The sequence below is a fragment of the Phaethon lepturus genome, unplaced genomic scaffold (assembly GCF_000687285.1).
Source record: "Phaethon lepturus isolate BGI_N335 unplaced genomic scaffold, ASM68728v1 scaffold48977, whole genome shotgun sequence".
Classification (NCBI taxonomy): domain Eukaryota; kingdom Metazoa; phylum Chordata; class Aves; order Phaethontiformes; family Phaethontidae; genus Phaethon; species Phaethon lepturus.
This window is the reverse complement of record NW_010553511.1, coordinates 8,120-30,354: the sequence shown is the minus strand read 5'-3', so window position 1 is coordinate 30,354 and position 22,235 is coordinate 8,120. Positions and strand designations below refer to the sequence as shown.

Here is a 22,235-nt window from a genome sequence, read left to right as displayed (position 1 = left end):
GGGGCCTGCAGCGGGTCGTTGCTGGCTTCGCCCCTTGCCGAGGGTCTTGCTGACCCGCTTCCAGCCGTCGCGGGAGGGAGTGCTTCTTGGGCTCCTCATCCTGGCTGTTTACGTGCTGTAATGGGGTTTGTTCCCCACCTCCCGGCTACAGACCTGACACTAATCCCTCGGCCAGTAACCTGGCGTAGTTTGTCTTGAGGATTAAACCCTGCTGGAGTTACGGGAGATGGATGTCGTAGCAAAGGAGCCAAGTCTCTAAATGAAACAAATGTTTCCAAATAAGCAAATAAAACTGTAGTATGGTCAGCAGGTCAGTGCTGGTAGATGCCACTAAAATCACGGCCAGTCTCCATGGAGAATCTTTTCACATGACTGGCTGGGCCCTGAAAGATGCGAAATGTGGAAAGTATGCAATTTTTCCACTTACTTTTAACTAGACTTGTTGCATCATTTAAATATTCAAACTGCTATAACGAAGGCACCTTAACCTAGGGAAATATTTTTAAGTTTTATATTTTTTAATTATGAGGGAGATGAAAATGCAGCAGTGAAACACTTTAGTACGTTGAAATGCTTGTAGTGTTGAAGATGGTATACATAAAATGACTTTTTACATTTGCTTTGTCACAGAGACCTTGGATTGCAGTTCTCTAGGGCGGAATAACTGAGAGAAAGTGGCTGAGACTATCACTCAAAGTCTGTACACTTGACAGAGAACTGTTAGGATGGGAAATAGTGCATTAAAAGCCCACCTGGAGACAGCACAGAAAACTGGTGTGTTTCAGCTAACGGGAAAGGGACTTACAGAGGTAATGGAACTGTAGTGGAAACGTGGCTGTTTGTGTGCATGACTGGCGCTTTTGGAGAAAATTCTCACCTCATTGTCATAATGCAATGCGTATGTGTATTTCTCATAAATAGTGATGGATAATGTTATTTCAAGATTATTTTTTTTTCCTTTCTGCAGAGCAGGTTTTTGCTTGCACTGTCATCTGATTGAGGATTTGTCTGTCAGGGCACTTCTGTGCTTATGAGCTTATACCTTAGAGTGCATGCATGTTCAAGAAGTACTAGTTATGATGTTGTGCTTTTTAAAAAAGGGCTGTAAACTTGAGGGGAGAAAATGTAAATTTTATAACTGTATTGTTAGCTAGAAAGATACTCCACAATTTGTTACATTTAGATAGTTATGTTGCATTTAATTGTAGTCATATAAATAGTCTGTACAGCTGTTCACTGGGCTGCAAGCATGTTGAAATTTATTGTATCGGAAACGGTCTTGACTTTAACCTAACTGCGGAAAAACGCAGAATGTCTTGGAACCATAAGTCATGTAACAATTCACAGGATAGCCCAAATATATTGCCATAATTTTCTATGACTTTTCTAAAAGTATCTTCTTCCACTGTCCTACCTTCTCTCTTCACTTTTCCTCTGCTAAACCAAGGGAGAATCAAAACCACTGGTCTGTTGACCAGGACTTGCTGAGGGTGATTGCAAGGTTTTTCTTTTTTTCAGTTTAGTGCCAAGTGCAGATTAAAGTGGAACAGGATGTAAATAAGAATAAGGAAAATGGTTTACATAATTATTTAAAAAGGAAAGCAAGAGAAAAATTTCCCAATCACACTCTGTTAAAATACAGAGTTGTTAACTAGCTGTAGAATATTTTTAAATGACAGGTACATTTAGGAGAAACACACAAAAGGACTGAAACATAAACAAGCCCGTGTTTCTTCCTTCTCCCTTTTTAACTTAAATTCTTTGAATTAAAACCTACTCTTCCTATATGTTAGACTGTCTCCTTTATATCCTTTTTCCCTTCCTCAGATGAAAAAATATTTCTAAAAATATATATTAAGCAAATTTGCCAACTTAGTTGCACATTGTGGTGACTGGACATTGTGATATATATGACAGTAGATAACAGTGATACAAATTTCACTTACAATTTTAAACTGTGTAACTTGAACATTCGAAGCCGTATCAATTATTTAAATGCTGTATCTTTTTTCTCCCCTGTAGTTTCCTGAAGATTTGCAGAAGCTAACAAGCAACTTAAGGACAATAGACTTGTCAAACAACAAAATAGAGCTCTTGCCACCTCTCATTGGAAAATTTTCCTTTTTGAAGAGCCTTGTTCTAAACAACAACAAACTGAGTATGCCTGCTAATTAATATCTCCACAGATTTTTAAAATAATAACCTGACTTCTCTGATCAGAAATTAAATTTAATGATGTAACTCTCACAGGATGTAAATGGGGAATTTAGTCACCTAAACTGAAATCTTTGGAATTTATGTCCAGGAAAAAAAAAAAGCAAACCCATAAATTCTTCAAACGTAGTTGCCAACTTATTTGTATTATCAGTTTTACAATGACACATAAGTACTTAAAAACCTAAAATGTTTCCGTGCTGTGACTTCTCTGATCTGAAGCTTTAACAGTGTCAGGTGGTTTAGTGCTTGCATAGAGAACAGGTAATGAAGATTATCTGTAGAAAATGTTGCTGGCCATTCAGTGGTCGTTACGGTTTCTGTTGGACAAATGTCCAACTTTATGGAAAAATTAGGATGAGGTGAAAGAACTTTTTTATGCGTTAATTATGTATTATCTGCCTTTTTGAAAAACAAATGTAATTTACAAACCTCTTGTGATTCTATAGTGGAACTCAAGGAGTGCTACAGGTTATACATGTGTGTAGGTAGAATGCGGGATGAATGAACACTGGCAGAGCTTATGTGGTAAGGCTTATGTGCTAGGACATGATACTAATGATGAGAACTTACTTTTGAGTGAGTTGAGTAATACCTTTAAAGGGTTGCAGCAGACCTGAAGCTGTGAATTGTGTGGTACTTCAAATATCATAGAATACATTGGCAAAGTGGTTAGTAAGGAGTATAACTGATAGTCTAAAATCCTCTGAGAGTAGTATTTTCAGCCTATGGAAAAGGCAAGGTCTGGCTTGTCTGCAGATTATTTTTTAAATATTTATGGAAGATGGTTAAAAAGCATGTGTTATTAGTGGGCTTAAGTTTCTGTGCAGGGATCTGTGCCTTTATTGGAGAATGGGGAGGAATCCTGTGAGAAATTACCGTAATATAGTGCTGTCTTCCATGCAGAAGCTTACTTGACCTAAATGGGTATGAACTTTTTACTGGTTTTTGTTTAGGTAATCTCTTTGTTCTGTCATTTATTTCTAGCTGCTTTACCTGAAGAGCTGTGTAAACTGAAAAAACTGGAAACACTACACTTGAATGGCAATCACTTGAGACAGCTACCGGCTGCATTTGGACAACTTTCGGCTCTCAAAACCCTGACCCTTTCTGGAAACCAGCTTCGGACTGTACCTACACAACTCTGTGGTCTTCGCCACTTGGATGTGGTAGATCTTTCCAAAAACCAAATCCAAAATGTACCTGACACCGTGGGAGAATTGCAGGCTATTGAGCTCAATTTGAACCAGAATCAGGTCTGGTAACTGAGATATTATGGACGTGTTCATGTACGACATGGTTTATCTTGGACTTAGACATAAGCTGAGACTATCAAAACTTTTTAGCTAAAAGACACCTGCTAGATGCAACAGAATTGAGGGATCCTAACTAGAATTTGTGTATTGATACATCCAACTGCCTGCTTTGACTAACTAACAAATCCTGAATTCAATCATACAAAAAATTACTTGAACAGTTCTTGAGTAGGAATCTGATAAACAGATGTGTATGCTGCCTGTAATGGAAGAAAAAGAAGTTACTTGGATTTTTTGACCATTATTATTGTTGCTTATGCATTGTAAAGTAGTTGCTATTAGTGTGGTTTATATTTACAACATGGTAATTGTTTCATACTAGTCTGAAACACAAATCACTTTAAGTAATCATGGATCACTAACATTTTAATCCCATTTCTTTTTTTTTTTTTTATTTCTACCAGATTTCCCAGATCTCAGTGCAGATCTCCCACTGTCCACGCCTCAAAGTCTTGCGTTTAGAAGAAAACTGTTTAGAACTCAGCATGCTTCCTCGAAGTATCCTCAGTGATTCCCAGATCTCACTGCTTGCAGTAGAAGGTAACCTCTTTGAAATCAAGAAACTCAGAGAACTGGAAGGTTATGACAAGGTTTGTGTCTTTTTGTTGTTGTTTTTGTGTTTTGGTTTTTTGTAATGGAGCTTCTGGTGAAGCCCTTACCCAGTACCTTCTCACAACACTAAGCTTTTATGCTGGTGAAAAAAAGTACAGTCTACTGGTATTGTTGCTGGTACTGGATTCGTAACTAACCTCTGAAAAGAATTTCAAGAGTTCTTCAAAGATTAACTTTCTCATAGGATTGAGGATCAGTGTTCTTTCATCAGCATCTTTTGAAGGGTAGCTAATGATGACAGGTATGTGAAGGTGTAAGTCTTCACTTTGATAGGACAAAAAAAATGGATACTTCCCACTATGCAGCACTCTTAACTGTTTAACATTAATTCATCCTTAACACTTGAAATCTGTTCACTGGAAGGACTTTCTAGAATATTAATCTGAATTTTTTCTTTGTAGTTATTTTTAATTAAAACTGTAATAGTTGTGTCTGGGAAATGCAAATATACTTTAAATGCAGAATCCTTTTGAGTCTAAGAGCAGACCCTTAGCTGCTTTCAATAGTGAATCTTGTATTAATTTCTGAATCTTAACTTTTTTTTGTTTTCTTTGCAGTACATGGAACGATTTACAGCTACAAAGAAGAAGTTTGCATGATCGTTATGCTTCACTGACTTAAACCAAGACTGATGGAAGAGATGATCAGTGTACTCCTCTAGTAGTCTGATATGGTCTGTTAAGGCCACATTGAATAAACTTGAACTAGAGAACATGGGTATTGAACTGATGAACCTGCCCAGGGGCCAGTTTTGATTTTTGTGCCACTATAGCTTTTAACACATGTTCTCCTTTGTCAGGGCTTGTTCTTTAACAGAGAAAGGGAATGAGTATTTCAAAGTTGCCAGTTCCCTTTTGTCAGGAAGCTGGCTGTTTTAAGAGGGTTATTTCTGCTGGAAACATTTTTCCATCATAGCACATGGAAGTTTGACCACTAAAGCAGATCTGAAACAATCTTATGTCTTGCAGTGAGCACTATTCTACAGAGAAGAACTTTTACAGATGAGGTTTTAGTTTATTACCTGTATAAGTTTTTTTTTTTTATGAAGCACAAATAGTCATAGCTAAGTTAAATGTTTTATTAACTGCTTCTAGTAAAGAAATCATGGTTTGAGCATCTTTCATATTTTACTGTACAGGCTTTCTTTTCCCATAAGCAAGAATTGCACTAGAGTCCACTTCTGCTTGAGCTGTATCAAATAAAAATGAGGTTCACCTTCACTGTATTCAGTAAAAATATGTATTGCTGGAAAATATAACAACCTTGCACTGACTCCTCATGTACCAAGCAATGCTGACAGTTTTGGTCATTAGCTGCCTGCTGCTGCCGCCTTATTACCAGAAGCACCTAGAAAGAGCTAAAAATGTATGCAATTATGTAACTTATACTGAAAAGGAAAATGTACTTGTTTATTTTAGTAAATAATTTTTTAAAAAAACACAGTTCAAGTTTATTTGGTGTAACTGCTGCTGTTGTCACTTTAACAAGTAGTACTAAGCTATCACTGAAAGCCATCACTTAGGTACTTGGTTCCATCAGTTGTTGGCAACAGCTATAGTTCAACTGCTTTGAGAATGCAGAGGATTTAAGTATGTCAACACTGTGGTAGCAATTCAGTTAATACGTACTGCACATGCAAAACAGTGAGGTAGGACCTGTATGAAGTGCACTTCTTGGCAAGATAAGCATGGCTGCATCTATTCCTAATGAGACTGTCTTACAGGTAATCATACATTAACTACTGCTGTATACTTAAGTTTTCCTACATCAGACACGAACATCATTTAGACAGCAAAATCCTTAAAGGTGCTGGTGTAATCATCAAGTATTCAATGTCTTACACCATCTGCAGTTAAGAAAAACAAAGTGGCCTCTGTGCCACTCTTTTTCCTCAATGTAATAACTATAGTTAAGATGAGCAATTAGGGATTCTTTTGTAAGATGCTCAGAAGAGGTATCTAGTTCCCTGACCCTGTCAATGTCTTACTTCAATTCTTACTCAGTAATACCTACTATAAGAGTGTTTTGGGGAACATTGGCTCCTTATTCAAAGGATGAGTGAGATCCATCATTAAACAGGGAACCAGTTTTGCCTAAGAACCACCATTCCAGGTGTTACTTTATGAAAAAAAAATCCATCTTCCTGTAAGAGGTTGCTGACAGCAGTCAGTGTTTACTAGGCTACTTTGTTTTTCAAGACATACAAGGGGAGAGCTTTAAGAACAGAACCTGTATGTTACCATAATGCAAGGCCATGTATAGTCAGAAATCTGTTCAGCTTCATACTAATACACTCCACAGATTATGACGTGAAAATTCAGCAGTGTATAGTTTAAAGCCTCAGGCTTATTTTAAGTTCAGCTCCTTCCCTTTGATATCTAAATCTCCTTTGAAGTATTAGCTTCATGCCCCCACCATAGAGTTTTGCCATGCAGGAGACATCCACAGAACAAAGCCCCTCAGTTCACAGATTCTCCCTTTGCATGAGAAAGGAGCAACTCGCCAACTACAACGGAGCGGTCTATCATCGATATGCATGCACTTGGCAATGTTGTGCTGTGGTTTTGGTTTTTTTTAACCAGAAATATTCTGTGCTCAGATGCTGCTTCTCTCACATTTAACATTTCTTTATCAGGACTCTTCTGTCTATTTAAAGATGTGTAAGAAGAGATAGTAAATTAGAACATTTAAAAATTAAGTTCACATTGCTATTAAAAATTCTTACTGCTGTTGGAAAAATTTGAGATAGTAATTCAACATTTCTCTTGTTTATGTATACAGTTAGTACCTTTATAAACCTTTCAATTACTCTTTTAGGCTCCTCCTTTGCTACCTTGGAGTTATGACAGCTATGAAAATTTTGTAAAGCAAAAAGGGAGAAAACATTGTGCAAAATACTGAGTGGTGCTGAGTTAGTCCTTGATTAGCCAAGTTTGTTACAGAACTGAGGAAGAATATTTTTGTTTCAGGAAAAAAAAAGCTGTCTGACACCCTCACATGTTTTTAGGTCATAGAATAAATTACTGTCACCAAGTCACTTAGCACACTGTTCTGTACATTTCAACCCTACACATAATCTATTTGTAGTTTTATATTGTGTTTTTCAGTTTTCCCTTTTCACCACACCCACTCTAGAAGTGGCACTATAAAACAATTTTATTTCCATGCACAATTATACTTGCAGCTTTTTAGTTTTTGAATTGAGATAGAAAATGTTGCCCCAGTTAATAATATAAACCATTCATGTATTTTATCTCTCACTTGCTCTCCAATTTTCCATTGCAGTAAGACACACTTTTAATCCATTTATTCAATCAACGTTTAGATAGTGCATTGCTGTTTCAAGTGCAGCAAAGGTGAACTGGCAACTGCAAGTCACTGCTCTGTGTAAACAGCAAGTTGTTTCACCATATAGCCTTCACAGAGGGAAGAGTTCCACAAGTTACTGCACAAGCAGCATGTGCTGCAGTCCATGCTGTAGCTACCCCTGTGCTGAGAGGCTTAACTCATCTCTCATCAAGGGGTAGGCCAGCTTGAATTCACCGACTATCATGGTTTAAGTGTACCTATGCAACATGTGCTGCCTGCTCAGAAGGGTTATATATGCAAGCTGTCCCTAATTTTTTTTTCCCCTAGTTGCTGGTAGAAATATACCAGGCAGCCCCACAGTTGTACAAGTAGTACTTCTTCCAAGCCATTCACAGATGCCACTATTCTCTCCTGCAGGTCTAAACTGCTGCAAGTCAACACAAGTCTCTATTTCCCCCCACTTCATCCCCCGCTAAGAGCATTCGGGGGATCTGAGGCTTGAGCATCAGAGAAAATACTATTCTAAATTGCTTCACAAGTGAAACTGCATTGGCAGTAGGTTAAATAATCAGTTTTCACCTACTGGACTAGGTATTTCCCAGGCATCTGTTACCAATACTTGACTGGAAGTACCTGAAGTATAGTCCTATGTCAAATCGCAGTCTTTCAAAGCAGAGATGGACACATTTCATAGTCTGAAGTGATGTTGATTATGCAAGGATGAAAAGTAGTGTTAAAAAAAATATTCCTCCCTTCCAAACCACACCCATTCCTTTGTTAGCATTAGGATTTCTGTGAAATAAAAATAGAAGGCAAAGTTGCCAGTTGCATAGTAGCAACTAGTTCTGCCAAGTTTTTCAAGGACAGGAAACTAAACAAATTTCTAAGAGAAAATAGTTTTAAAACACATTCAGTTACAAAAGTATGTATTTTTTGTGCACAACATAGTGTAACAATCAAAATCAGAAACTGTAAACCTTCATTCTTAATAGCATTCAGAAATACAAAGATGTACAAGTGCTGATTCCATCCCATAGATATGGAAATTAAGCATCTATTCTACAGACAACAGTAAGACAATCCAAGAAGCAGACTGTGTTGTTCACTAACATACAGGCACCAACCCCCTCATGGATTTGGCTCTTGCTGCAATCAGAAAATAGTATTGATATTCTGCCAATACTCAAGCTTAGTGTCTCAGAAATTATGTGTGGTATTCATTGCAATATTAAGATTCTGATATACCAGCCAACATCCTAATTAGTTGTTAGAGCTCGGGGAAATCAAGAACATCCTCCTGACAGCCACAACATGGACTTGTAATGGCAAGGGAGAAAAACATTCTAATGTTTGGAATGTCCAGATGCTACAGAGCAGGTTTACACTGTTGGAAGCAGAATATGGTAACGACTTTAGTCTTCTGTTCCAGGAGACAATCATAATTAAATAATGTATGCTTTGCTTTCACAACCAGCAGCAAATATTCCTTCAGTTAACCTGAAGTTTCTAAGGAAGAAAAAAAAAGCATACAAATCCCCTGTGCTTTCCCATGCATAGTAAATTTCTAACAACCACTTGCAATGTTCCTAGAAGTACTACTTTGCTATTTGTGTTTTTAAGCACATAATCTTCATTACTAATGGGGTAGATAATGAGCTTTTAAAATTCATTAGCTTTCCGCAATTACTGGAAGCCAGACAGAAGCAAAGACACACACTACTGAAGTATCCAGTCCCCTAAAAATGACTTTACCTTATTGACATAAGACAGTCTACCACTGGCCTATTTTTTTACATGCAGCAGCTCCATTGTTTGGTCAATTTTTTTGTGTTTTTTGTTGTTGTTGTTGTTGTTTGTGGGGCATTCTGTGGTTTTGTTTTGGGTTTGTTGTTGTTGTGTTTTTCCTTTCTTGAAATATCAAGTTGTCCTGGGAGTGAACTGAGAATATACCAGTAATACTGATTGTATTTCTACTAAGAAGAAAAACAAACCATTTAACACTGTTTTACATTTCAGCAGATTAGTGTCATGTCTCTAGCCCTGGGATTCATGAACAGCTGCAGGATACTTGTGGACTGTTCAAAAAACCACCCCATAATGCTATTATTTCTAATGATTCCTCCAATCGATTTGGTTTGAAGACTTTTGCCATGCAACATTGAGTATCACAGGTTAGTCCAAAGCATCATTTCCACCTTTAAAACAGGCATATGTTGCTGGGTGGAGTTAAAATTACACGGGTCTTACACAGTTACACTTGCAATTTACTTGCAAAAAAAGAGTCAAGAAAATCCTGGGAATAAATCTGATTCTATTACAGTAAAACCAAAATGGTTTTCTTAGGAAGAAAGCTTTACCTCCCTTCGTCAGAAACCTCTCTATTCTGCAACAGAATTCTGTAACATTTTAGTTGCAAGCAACTTGGATGTGTAGTATTTCCAATTTCCAGTCCCAAAGTCTGCCATAATAAATCAGTCAGGAATCTATTTAGAACTAGTTTATTTAGAACTAGCATACAGTTCTTAAATAGGCACTGCTTCCTCCAGACTTGTGACAAAGAATTTTCATGATAAGCTTCTGTTTTGAGTAGGTTTAAGAAGCTTCCCTGAAGTCACAGCTGAGAAACTCCGCATCAGATCTCAGTCATTATTTTGCACTGGAGAAAGGCAGAAGCTGAACTCCAGTGAAAACTGGCCAAAATAGAAGCTGACATGGGATGTGAGAAAGCTGCATGCTTTTCTACTCAGTTTCTTCCAGTTAAGATGCATCATTCAAACACTTAAAAGTTAACGTTTAGAAGAGGGGCATAAAATTTTCCATTAAATAAATTCTTAGGGAGACAGTTTTATTTTCTTCTACTCACATGTGCATGGGGTTTAGATCAGGTATATATACACACAACAAATTATCAGAATAATGCAGCATGATTTCCTAGTTGTAGCCTCCAAAACAATGTCAATTTACAGTAAATAAATGGAAACCTGTGTACCCCTCCAGTTATCTTTGCATTAAAGTTTGTGTGTTTAAGAAGCGTTTTAAAGCCCTCAACCCACAAATAGTAAGTAGCGGGCCTCTAATGCTGTAATCCACAAACTCAACCCCAAACCAATCATGTGGTTTATATTGTAAAACTATGGTTAGCCTGCTAGAGATAAAAGTCAGACAATATTCACCAAGTCCCTATTTTAGTGAAGACACCCAACTTATGAGGTATTTCAAACAGTGCAAAGTGCCCTCTCCAACTTTCCGCAACTGTGAATTCAGGTTACCCCGCTTATTCAGCTTTGATAAAGGACTGTATTTTGGGTGCAGGAAAAAGACTGGGAGGTGGAATAAAACATGCAAGAAGATTCTCAAAGCCATAACACTTTTAGCCCTGAGCAGCTTAAAGAAAGTGAGGGCAGATGAGTAGGAAGACGTTATGTTGGCTGCTTACTTGGAGTCAAGGCCACGTTTAGATGAAGCAATAAAAAAAGAAAGAAAATTAATCCCTATAGAAAGGGTACTGCTTCATTTTTCCCAGCCCCTCTTATTTCAGAATAGAAGAAGTTTCACAGATCCGTGACTATGGTGGCTTGCAGCTGGAGAGACAGTGTCATTGAACAATGACAGCAGACTTTAATTGTCAATTAGTTTCTTGGCTCTGATGTTGGCTTGCTCAATCCGTTCCCTGTTTGTATCAGCCTGAAAGAGAAATTCATAGGTTGTTTGCAGACTTCATGCAAAGCAATTTAAAAATTCAAACTTCAGAAATTCAAAAGGGTATTATCGTTGTGTCAGACAGAAGGCAAGCAACTTAGAGAAGTTGGAAGTAATTCCCCACCCCCCTGTGCCACCTCAGCCAGCATATGCTGTCAATTTTGGCAGAAACAAAATCAGGACAAATAGTTTTTAGTCTTTAGCTGACCCTCAAAACATATAGCAGCTTGCTTCAGCAAGTCCGGAAGAATATTAACAGCATAAGGGGATAAAAATTCCCCCTCCAAGTGTTCAGACATCTTAAGAACCTCTACAGAGCAGATCTATTGCTATGGACTAGAAGTAATAGTCAAAACTGAAGGTGACCTATGGGCATAAAGTCAGAATTATTTTGCTTAGTGTAAATCCCTGGTTTTTATCCACACACCCTCCAGTGTCCTAGTGTCGTAATAGTATAGCATCTGTAAGAACAACACTTTTTTTTTTATTGTTTTACTATTATAAAGCATCAAGTCAGCCACAGCATCTAGGCTGAACAAGTGTCAAAATGCAGTTTTACTGAAAGGTATGATAAGGAGCTTCGAAGTAATTCACTGATTATCCAGTCTGCAGTGGGTAACAAGCATAAAACTAGCCTCTGCCCTCACCATGAGGAGTGAGACTCCTGAGGAGCTCTACCTGTGCCAAGTACTAGCCATTTCACACCTTCATACTGCAATGGGTTGGGAAAAGGACATTGGCATTTCAAGCCCTTCCTTCCTCTTCTTTCCTTCCTGCCCTTTAGGTCAAGGGTTAGAGGAAGGGCAAGAATCTAGAAAAGTGAGTGTCTAACCTGTTAACACTTTGGAAACACACTGATCTAGCTACTAGATCTTCTAAGAAAAAAAAACAGTAATATAAGCTTTTATCAGTGGTTTATTCAGACTAGGAGTCCTATGTAACACTGTAGGCTACCAAAAGTCACCCAGTCAAGCCTATATATTTCCCAGCCGAGTTGGAATTTTTAAGTTTTTAAATAATAACAGCACCAACTCTATTCTGAGGACAAGCTTAATGCTGCTTTTTATTTCTTTATACGATACCATCCTTTGGAGATTTACCCTAAACATTTTGATTTGGTTTCCACACTGTTCACTAGATTTAAACACAGTTATCAGCAAAAATGGGCTAATTTAAATATTCTGAGACAGGTTGCCAGTCTCAAAGCCAGGAATTGCACTTTCATTTTTACTGCTGTTCTGTAAAGCAATTTTAACTTGTTTACATCTTATTTTAATAGTTAGTAAGGCTTGCTCAGCAAGATTTATTCAGACCACTAAAATGAAAGAATATCAAGCCAAAACAGGTGCTTGAAACTACCAGAAACACTACTGCAAAAACCAGTAATTCACACTTGCAGTTAATGTGACCAGGCAATTTTCAGTCCACTTTATAAGCTGTAAGAATTGCACACCTCATTTTAAACACAGATTAAATTTTCTAATGTTCTTTAAAATGTGACTTCTTTTAGTTGATAATCACCTCAGATCCACAGTTTCAGGGAATAGTGAAAGACAAGGCATCCTCCATAGTATCATGTTGATTGGCCTTATTAATATCACAACCCCTACATTACTGAACAAAATTGAGACTGTGACATAAGTACAACCAGCATTTATATCAGACTAGCTCTGTATAGTTGAGAAAATTCTGTTCCTCTTGCTTTTAACCCTACCGTGCATTTTGGTGATATCTTTAACTTCCCGTTTTGTCTTAATTCTATAATTTTACAGCAATTTGGTTCAATTCTGCTTTTTAAATCTTTAATATACACTATTCCTTAAAGCTTTCATTTCCTTTCTTAACGAGGATCCCTGTAAAAGAATATCTACTCATTTCAGAATATGCGGATTTCTAAAATACAACTAATTTCCTCATAAATTACCCTCTGAAAGAAAACATTCCAAAACATATTTATACGATTCATCTGTTTTGGGATGTTCATCTTTAAAGCAGTAAATTAAAAAAATAAGACATGTTACTGGCTATGACTAGCTTCATGTGCAGATGAGGACTAACCATGTCCCTGTGCATCTACAAAGCCTATTATTCCAAAGTCTTTCCAGCCCCAATATTAATCTGTCCAAGAGAATCAGGGCAATGAATTACCTATATTTTATTTTCTATTCAATGATTATAGTAACTTTTTAGGAATTCCAGAAGAATCTTGCTACTGTTAAAAACACCTATTCCCTAATCACATACAGGATTCCCTGCGAGCACCAATCCCCGAGTTATACCTCCAATAAATGTTTACCCTTTTGATCCCAACAAGTTTAGTTGCTTTCTGGGTAAGGAGTGACCAGTGTTGCATTTTTGCAACTCTGAAGCATTTGAATTTTCAGTTACATACGCAAACACGAAGATACGTCTCATTGAAATCACTGCAACCTACAGGATGGGTATAATCTTAACGCATATTTACTACACATACAAGTAGATAGGACAATGAGCCCATTTCTTATAACTTCTCCGTAACAACCTCTAAGATGAAGAGAGAGAACAACTTTGACACTTACCTTTACATTTATCCGGTCTATTTGTTTATTCTGGGCATCAATCTCATTTCCCATATCTAAAGCCATGTTTTTCAAATTCCCAAGAATGTTTCCCACTTGAGCAAGATTTTCATCCATTTCATCTTCTCTGGCATCATTTGTTATCCTGTTCAAACAATTAAGACAATGTTTCCAAGAATCAAGAACTTGTTTTTACCTACCCTAAATTTACTTTAACAGAAATTGTTTGTTGCACAGTTAACTGACAGGCAACATATTCAAGCCAAGGTAGGTTTTTCCCCTGTTGAAGCCCCATATATTCCAAGCAAGCAGCCCACCAAAAAAAGATGCTAAGCTATTACAAAAATAGCCTTAGAATTTAAAATAACAGCTACCATAGGAAGCTTAAGACAGTTTTTCAATTTGTGACAATAAAAGTCCTTTATATTTTTAACAGTCCCCTCAATAACCAAGCACTAAGATCTATAGTCCTCACATCCAGAAACAGACTGATAATACCACCATTATGAAAAAAATGAAACTGTAAGATGAGCACTACAATAAAAAAAGCGCATGTGTCTGCCATCTCCTCTCCAAGCTGTAACAATTCCTCCAAACAGTATTTAAAAAACTTACTATATAGCAACTTCACCTAAAAAGCATATGAAAGAGGCTGACAACTGGCGACTTAGGATTTCTGCATTTGATAGAGAAATTTGAAGAAGCAAACCTTGTAATATATCCACCACTTGGTCCTCCAGAAGTCTGAGGCTGCTGCTGATTTATACTTCTTGGTTGCATGGATATCACATGATCTGCCGAGTTCTCTATTCCATCTCCCCAGGTTGCTCTGTATGCCTTGCTAGCCTCAAAGTTCTTCGTCCTACTCCGTAAAAATAAGAAATCTGAACTGCTACATCTGAAATATGGCTTCCTGACTGAGTTCTGTATTAATCTAGTATTTTCAGAAACACTTGTCTTATGCCTGAAAGAGATTACATTTTGTGTAGGAAAAGCCTTATCTATACAATACAATTTCTTATATCAGGATAGTACAAACATAACTGAGTTGTTCTAGGGACAATGATTAATTTGGTCTCCAGCTTTAATACAAGCACAGTAATTTCCTTAAAGTAATATATTTTACCAGAAGAGGGGAAGCTTATGACAGTAACAGGAAAGCTTCCACTGTCATAAGGTAAGTTTGCATTTACAACAGGAGTTAGTCTAGAGTCATTATTAGTCACTTGTCAGAGAAGTGGGAATGAAGGAAAAAAACTCCCTCAAATACAAATAGCTACACTATGCCAGAAAAGCATTAATCTCTTCTGGCTTTTGTCGAACATTTTCTGTTGCCAAGTCCTTCTTTTTAAAGTTAATGTTTCTCAGGTTAATTTTGATTATGAAATAACACCAATCATGTTTAAATAGCTCCTTCATTCTGCAATTCAATTGTACTAACTCCATTAAAGTGACAAACCAACCTACCATTACACTTTTACCACGTAATTCAGAAGAGAAAAAAATTAAAGAAAGCACACTGACATGAAGCAATCTCAAGAATCACAGACCCACAAAAGCAAGAAGGGAAGAAAATATAACAGAAAGCTAAGTGATCTAAATTTGGGTCAGTTCACATGAACCTAAAGAACATATTTTGAGAAGAATATTCTCATGTTCACCTTGTTTGCTGGCACTTTCAGTTTTAAGCTAGATAATCCAGACTCCATTGCCACTTTTCTGTATCTTTAAAAGCCTGTGAAGGAAAATCTGTAGTGTCTTTCAGTACATCCAACTTTACAAATACAGATAATCAATTCCTTTATCTGTAGTGCCTTTCAGTAGCCCAGATATTTCACACATGAAGAGGTGTGAAATTAGCTGTAATGAAGAAATATTCCCCTCATTCTTCTGGCATTTATGTAATGAAATAACATTTCCCATTTTGATAGGTCAGATTGTATGAAAAGTAATCTAATATGAATGCATCAAGGGGGAGATATGGAATAATTTCTCAGTTCATAATGGAACTGCTGCACCTGGCAGAACCCTAAAGAAACCTAAACTATTAAATTCGAGCTTCTTGTGCATACACAGGCTTAAAGATCTCTTTAGGTTTACTGCAACTAGATTGAGCATTATATTTTAATCTCATTCATACTAAAGCTGCAACAGCAGGAGAGCTTTATATGCTTGGCTTCTGGATTAGCAAAGTCTTAGGTGCCAGAGGTAACTGTGAGGAATTTATTGAATAAAAACAAGTGGCCTGAAAACTACTCGCACATCTGAAGTGGACAGCTGGAAACAGAATTGTTGCTCAAACAGAGCACAGTTAAAAACCAAGCTTCTCACCACCTGATTTTTTTTTTAAGAGTTGTTTTTCAAATTACTATACATTCACTTTTCTCATGTTTCATTTCTGTAAGAATAAGGCAATTTATACAACTTGTCAAACCAGCAAGGGCTCAAGCAGTTGTTCAACATTTCCACAGCTAATACACTCTACAGCACTTGACATTTTCTATTCACGTCAGTATTACAATACATCAGTCACAAGGAGACCTGCAGGCAGACATCATGCACATGCAAGCACAAATCCAATAGAAACATCACTTCAGACAGCTGGTTAAATGTACATCTGCACTAGTAAGACTGACCTTGTCCTAAAATCCGCTTTCACCAGTTAAGTGAATACAGCTTCTTATCCTAGTCTTCATTTTTAGAAAGCAAGCGTCAGTGTTAGGAGAAAACGGAGAAGAATGAATAGTGAAGACCAGCAAACAGGTAAATTGTTATTAGTACATAGATCATATTAGAGTACTGCCAGTATTTTGTGTTTTCACAAAGCTTTTATAAGTAATCTAAGCCCAGGAGAAATGGTAAAAGTAATATTTAATTCAGCAAATGTTCTAATTTAGCTTTCTGGAAAGAATTAAAAGCTTTGGAGATAATTGGTTGAAAAATAACTGACATTGACAGAAAAATTCATGTATGAAAGGCATTCAGTTTCTTCTTCATTGCCCTCTACTTATCTAGTAGATTTTTCTGCACATTACTGCCCATTTTCATACATAACTTGTTATTTCTTTTATTGTTATCTGTGTATTTAGAGTGCCACGAGAGTTCACAAATTCTGAGCTTGCTCAGTGTCAAAAACCTGCTTCGCTTCAGTGAAGTAAGACTGTCAACTACAGAAAACAAAGACTGAGTGTGTCAGAATGCTCAAAGTCCATCAGCTTGATAAAACTAATATAAAGCAGTAAGCGTACCTATCCAGAGGTCAGGACATAACTATCTGCCTTTTCAAGGTACTAAAGCTCTAAGACTTTCAGTCTTAGAAGCCACATTCATATCTATCCTAGATGATCCTCAAAGTATTATTCTGTTGAATAAGCAGACTCAGCTATTCCAAGGAATTAACCTATATTTCTGCTACCTCTCAGATGAGCGATAAGGTTTTTTTGCTCATGCTAAAGAGCTAAAAACGAACAATCACATAAACTATTCACTTCAGTGGGCACACTCTTAAAATAACCTATTTCTCCTTCACTTGGAAGAACTATCATCACATCCAATTCACACAAATCAATTTGATACTTTGCTGCTTAAAGATAAACCTAGCATACCTCCAAAAAATAAATACTGTTTTTCTTATAAGACTAGTTTTTGATCATTGTTTAGGCTGTTTAGAAGTACAAATCAAGTGCCATACAAAAAGATTAGATTACTCTTAACTGACTTGCATATGGTACTCATAACACTGATGTTATAAAGGTACTGTGAAGCAGGTCTGCAGGAATTTATGTAGTCACTAGTGAAAGATTAAAGCTTTGACACCAGCATCTGTTCTCCTATTCTCCTCCTCCCTAAAGCATGAACATTTTTTAAATGCCTAGAGAATCAATATTACCTTCCTTCTGCAAAACAGAAGTTTTCTTGCTTTTAAGTTAGTACAAAAGTACTTTTGTGAAAAAATTTTTGGAGTCAAATTTCTAACAGACAGGCACTTACACATAGCTATTTGCAGTCCAATTCGGTTAACACCTGCACAGACATTAATAGTATTCTACTAAATACAAGCTTTAAGGAGATTAGGGCACAGTTGTGCAGGATGTTATGTAGCAGCTATATTTACACTAAAAGGGGCACAGTATATGGTTAGATGCAAGCAAGCTTTAGCTACTCACACAATTTTAAAAGGCTGCACGTCCACAAACCAAGAGTCGACTTTCCTAGAGATTCAGCATTTTTGATGAGCTCTTATTAGAGACCATCTCCCAGTACAGTAGCTATAGGGAATATTCTAGAACTTCAGACCCAAGTACTAATTTAACCGACCTGTTACAAGGACAGACACAGAGCCCACAACATTTGTTGAGCTCTGTCAGTGTCTTCTCAGCTTCTCTCATATCCTTATTTATCTGGTCCATGCCTTCTTCTATGCGATTTAGTTGTTCTAGAAGAGAAACAAGTAGCCTGAATAAACACAGACTGGGGGGAGGTGGGGGTGGGATATTAACATTTCTTTCAAGCAGGAACTTTCAGTTTCAGTTTTTATACTGAAATATAAAATTAGTCTTTATAGTCTATATATAGTCTATAAATTAGTCTTTATACCAAGACTAACACTTTTTTGCCTTCTTGCTTTTTGGGATTTTTAATTTTTTTTTTCTTTTTAAGAAAGATATGAAGTGATAAGTTTTGTTCACTACCTTAAAAATATTTTCCCTATCCTTAGAGCAGCCCTTCTGCTGCTGCTTTTAGAATGCAGACACATTCATGCTGTGGTGGAAAGGAACAGCTTCGGTAGCAGAGCTGTATTACATTGTAACTAACATGGTCTCTCAACTATTTTAAATCTCTTAAATACCACAAACACATGGGAATAACCAATTCATATTTTCACATAAGTAGTCTTCAACAAGCCTTTAGTTCCAGGAACAACTCTTGAATGATAATCCTTTTTCTTACAGTCATAAAATGGACTTTCAGTGTTAGGGAAGAATAAGGAAGAACTCACCTCCTTGTTCATCGAGCATGGTGATAGTTTTGATACCAACATCCTGGGACTGCAGAAAGAAATTTATTTGCAGATGTAAAAACAGATTTCAATACAGCAGTGCAAAATCAGAAGTTCTCTACAGTAAATTTAATAAGCCAACCAAGTTCATAATAAAACACTGTGCTAGGAATAACTTCTGTAGTAAAGCTATGCTAAATTTCAAATTAGATCCTATGTCAGGCTGACAATCTCACCTGTGACACTATCTCAATTAGTTGGGTTTCTGTGAGGGCTTTTTTACATTACAACAAGACAATAAAATTTATTGTAATACTCAGACTGAACTATGACAACGTCAAGCTAAAAAGTAAACCTAGCTGTGCCTTGAAAAGTGGCATTCAATTCATTCTCTATGCCTGCACCCTTCAATAGGGTTGACAAGGCCTTTGGTCCTGGAAGCCAGAATAAAAGAAAGCAAAACAAAGCCTGCAAAACTGTTCTTAAAAATGCAGCAGAAGAGATCAGGAACAGAATAGCCCATTACTAGTTTTAGAACCAAGCAAAAGAAATCAGCAGTGGGTAATATACCACAGACCAGCTCTTTGCTGGCTCAGAGTGCACCCATGCTTTACTGTAAACTGGCAGCATAGAATTGTCTATGGTAGGAGTTTGGTGATTCATAGAAGCTAAACTATGATACCAAGAGAAATTATGTTGGCTCATTACATGTTCTTAACATTTGTGTTTGAGAGGTATTCATTAGGCTCTGCTGATTCAAATACCTTACTGATAACAGTAGCATCTTCAGCTCCACAAGCAGCCTGCTACCACGCGGACAGTGATTACAGGCTTTAAAGCAGTGGTGACCAAACACCTTAGGGTCCTTATTCACCGGATTATTTTTAGTGTTCTTACACGGACAATAAATTGTCTCAAGTCTTCTGCACTACAAGTCTGGACATTAGCTTTGGAAGGTATTGCTGCTTAGTCTCAGGATTCCCATTTGTCTACGTCATACCCAAGTACTACCAAAATTATCTTGCTGAACCAGTTAAGCTTTGTTAAGTCTACCAGAGCTGACTATCAGCCACTTATGTTACTCCCTACCAACAGGATACTCTCTATTTTTTTGAAATTACAGTATCAAAAGTAAAACTTGCAGTTGTTTTTACAATGGGGCACACAAGCCATAACGGTATAGAGGAATAGATTCCTCATACAATGTCATCTAGATAAACCTGAAACAGATTTGTTTCAAGTCATGTACAAGGGTGTCAAGAATTTCCTCATCATGTAAACTATCTTTAAAATTGAAACTGATGAACAGACTGTAAGAAGGCATATGTAGAATTACTTTTGTTTAGAATCAAAAGCAGCCCTACACTCTACTACCCCACCCAACTGAGCCCGACCCTCCTCAAAGCAAGACATTTTCACACTCTTCACAGGCAAAGTGAGCTAAAAGACAAAGAGAAGATACTATGAGAAGCAAGTGATGCAGCAGCAAAAGCCATAACTGACAGTCACAGAAGACTTTTTATAACTGATCTGCAGCATTTGGAGACTAAGCCATCTTGCTTAAGAGAAAACAGGTAAAAAGGTTATTGATCCTTCTGTAATCTGACTTTATGTAGTGTGAAAAACATTAGGTTTAAATAATTCCAGCTCTACTAATGAATTAGAGCAGCAACTTCTAATAATGAAGTGTGTGTCAAAAACGTTTGAGAAAGACAAAAAAGTGATTTAAGATCACTTTGTGATATTTAACATGCTGCTGCTTACACTTAAATTAACAAATCCCCAAGGAATTGGAACACTTTTGCTTACCTCAATGGCCAAGCCAAGAATCCTCCTTGTGCTTTCCAAAGACTAGAAAGAGAATTTTAAAATGAGTATGTTAACAGTAAATATCTGTGTCTGAAAGTCGTCTTTACCAGTTATTGCAGTAAGGCAACAAGTACACAAAGGTTCATCAGCCCGTCCTTATGTAATACACCTTATAACACAGTCATAGTGGCAGCATACTAGAGTTTATTTTCAGTAGCTAGTAAACCCTTGTTTTTTAGTACTTGCTAGTACTTTGATTATCCGATTGGAAAGTCATTGTAAGAGAAAATATATTCAAATGAATTTTAGTTAAATAAAAAGAGTCATGAAGTATCAACACGATTAAGTTTAGTGTAGGTACCCAGCCTGCATTGTCTCAATAATCAGGACTGTGTGATAAACACTCAGTCAGGTAGGTGGCTTTACAATTCAGAAGTCTAAATTAATTCTTACTTTCAGGAGTAGTCTTCACTCCAGTATTTACCAAGTAAAGTGACAGGTTGAAACATTCAGCTATACCCTTGAAGAATCACTACCCTAGACTGTCTTTATTTTTAAAAGATATTGTAATCTTGGTAGATAAGTACTGTAATCCCAGGTGGCTTCCTATAATATTCACCTCATCAGTGACCTGGTTGGCTCTCAGCTGAATTTCTTCAGGTGATAGTTCAGCCATGATGAGGAACTATTACTTGTAAGTAATCACGTTAAAAAGAATCTTCCCCCTGTAATAAGAGATACCAGTTAAGCATCAGAATTATCCTTTTATCAGTATTTTGAGTTGAAACTAGAAGACAGTTCAAAGAATGAAAGCCTATACATTTCATTCTGCCTAGTACAACACGTGATTAGGACTAGAAGGCACTAAAGAGAGTTATACAGCTGATACGACATAATCGAGGAGCTAAGAGAAACGCAGGAACAATCAGTATGTCAAATGGTTTCCTTTCCAAGACTTGTCTTCCTAAACATTTTTTGAAAATTCTATCTATTGTTAGTTTAAGGTAAAAATCTGGAAATTAAGTCCTAAACTAAAAAGCGTCTCCATGTGAAGCACATTGGCTTATCCAGTAATCCAGAAAGAAATTCATTAAGGCATTTAAGTTACTAGTATAAGCTTTAAGTGTTCTTCCCCTTCCCTTTGAGCGATTTCAACACAGTCAGAAGAAGGGGAAACACCTTCACAGACCAAGCACCACCTAAAATTATTTCAGCAATGGTGAATATTGATGGTGAATCCCTCAAATGCAAAAGGATCTGCAAAAGTTTTAAATGGTATGTCTGCAACTCTAGCAAAGGTTTTCAAATCTACCTTTCTCATAATAAAGGTAAGATGAAGATTTTCCTAACTGAAGTCCCAACACACCATAATTTAATTTTTGCTATAAACAGGAGGTATTTTTGCCTGAAGAGACAAGAGGAAAAAGCAAGCCCATCAGTAAATATATTCTTACCAGATTCAGGTATTTCAGAGCTACGAATCTGGATTTTTGTTGGAGGAATGATAATAAAGCCAGCACTCCCACCAATGGGAAAACAGAGCCCCCAGGTTATACAAGAATTTAATGAGATAGCACATAAGCTGAGCAATAACAGGATTTTTTAAGAAATTAATTTTCCCCTTAACTTTAGATTAATCCTTGTTCTTTTACATGAGTAGCTTCCAGTTCAGTTTATGTTATCCATTGAGATGATTCCAAATATCCTGCTTGACTAACA

The 22,235-nt window shown here is 36.9% G+C and overlaps 2 protein-coding genes across 3 annotated transcripts; one reads left to right on the top strand and one right to left on the bottom strand.

The window, feature by feature from the left end:
• The first annotated feature begins 626 nt into the window (after positions 1-626).
• Positions 627-4,748, top strand: LRRC57 (leucine rich repeat containing 57). The gene is made up of 5 exons (XM_010291555.1): positions 627-809; positions 2,023-2,158; positions 3,202-3,470; positions 3,935-4,120; positions 4,700-4,748. The coding sequence occupies exons 1-5, from the start codon at positions 726-728 to the stop codon at positions 4,739-4,741; spliced, it is 717 nt and encodes a 238-aa protein (XP_010289857.1). The 5' UTR covers positions 627-725; the 3' UTR covers positions 4,742-4,748.
• Positions 4,749-10,396: 5,648 nt separating this feature from the next.
• On the bottom strand, positions 10,397-21,237 carry SNAP23 (synaptosomal-associated protein, 23kDa). 2 transcript variants are annotated; one of them, XM_010291553.1, is made up of 7 exons: positions 21,136-21,237; positions 20,517-20,558; positions 18,708-18,756; positions 18,026-18,143; positions 14,418-14,570; positions 13,709-13,853; positions 10,397-11,135 (listed from the first exon to the last, which is right to left on the bottom strand). In XM_010291553.1, exons 1-7 carry the CDS (start codon positions 21,190-21,192, stop codon positions 11,070-11,072), a joined length of 630 nt encoding a protein of 209 aa, XP_010289855.1. In that variant the 5' UTR covers positions 21,193-21,237; the 3' UTR covers positions 10,397-11,069. The 2 variants fall into 2 exon arrangements, with proteins under 2 accessions (XP_010289855.1, XP_010289856.1); XM_010291554.1 differs by lacking the exon at positions 14,418-14,570 and having other exon boundaries at positions 11,070-11,135; positions 21,136-21,192.
• Between the last annotated feature and the right edge of the window lie 998 nt (positions 21,238-22,235).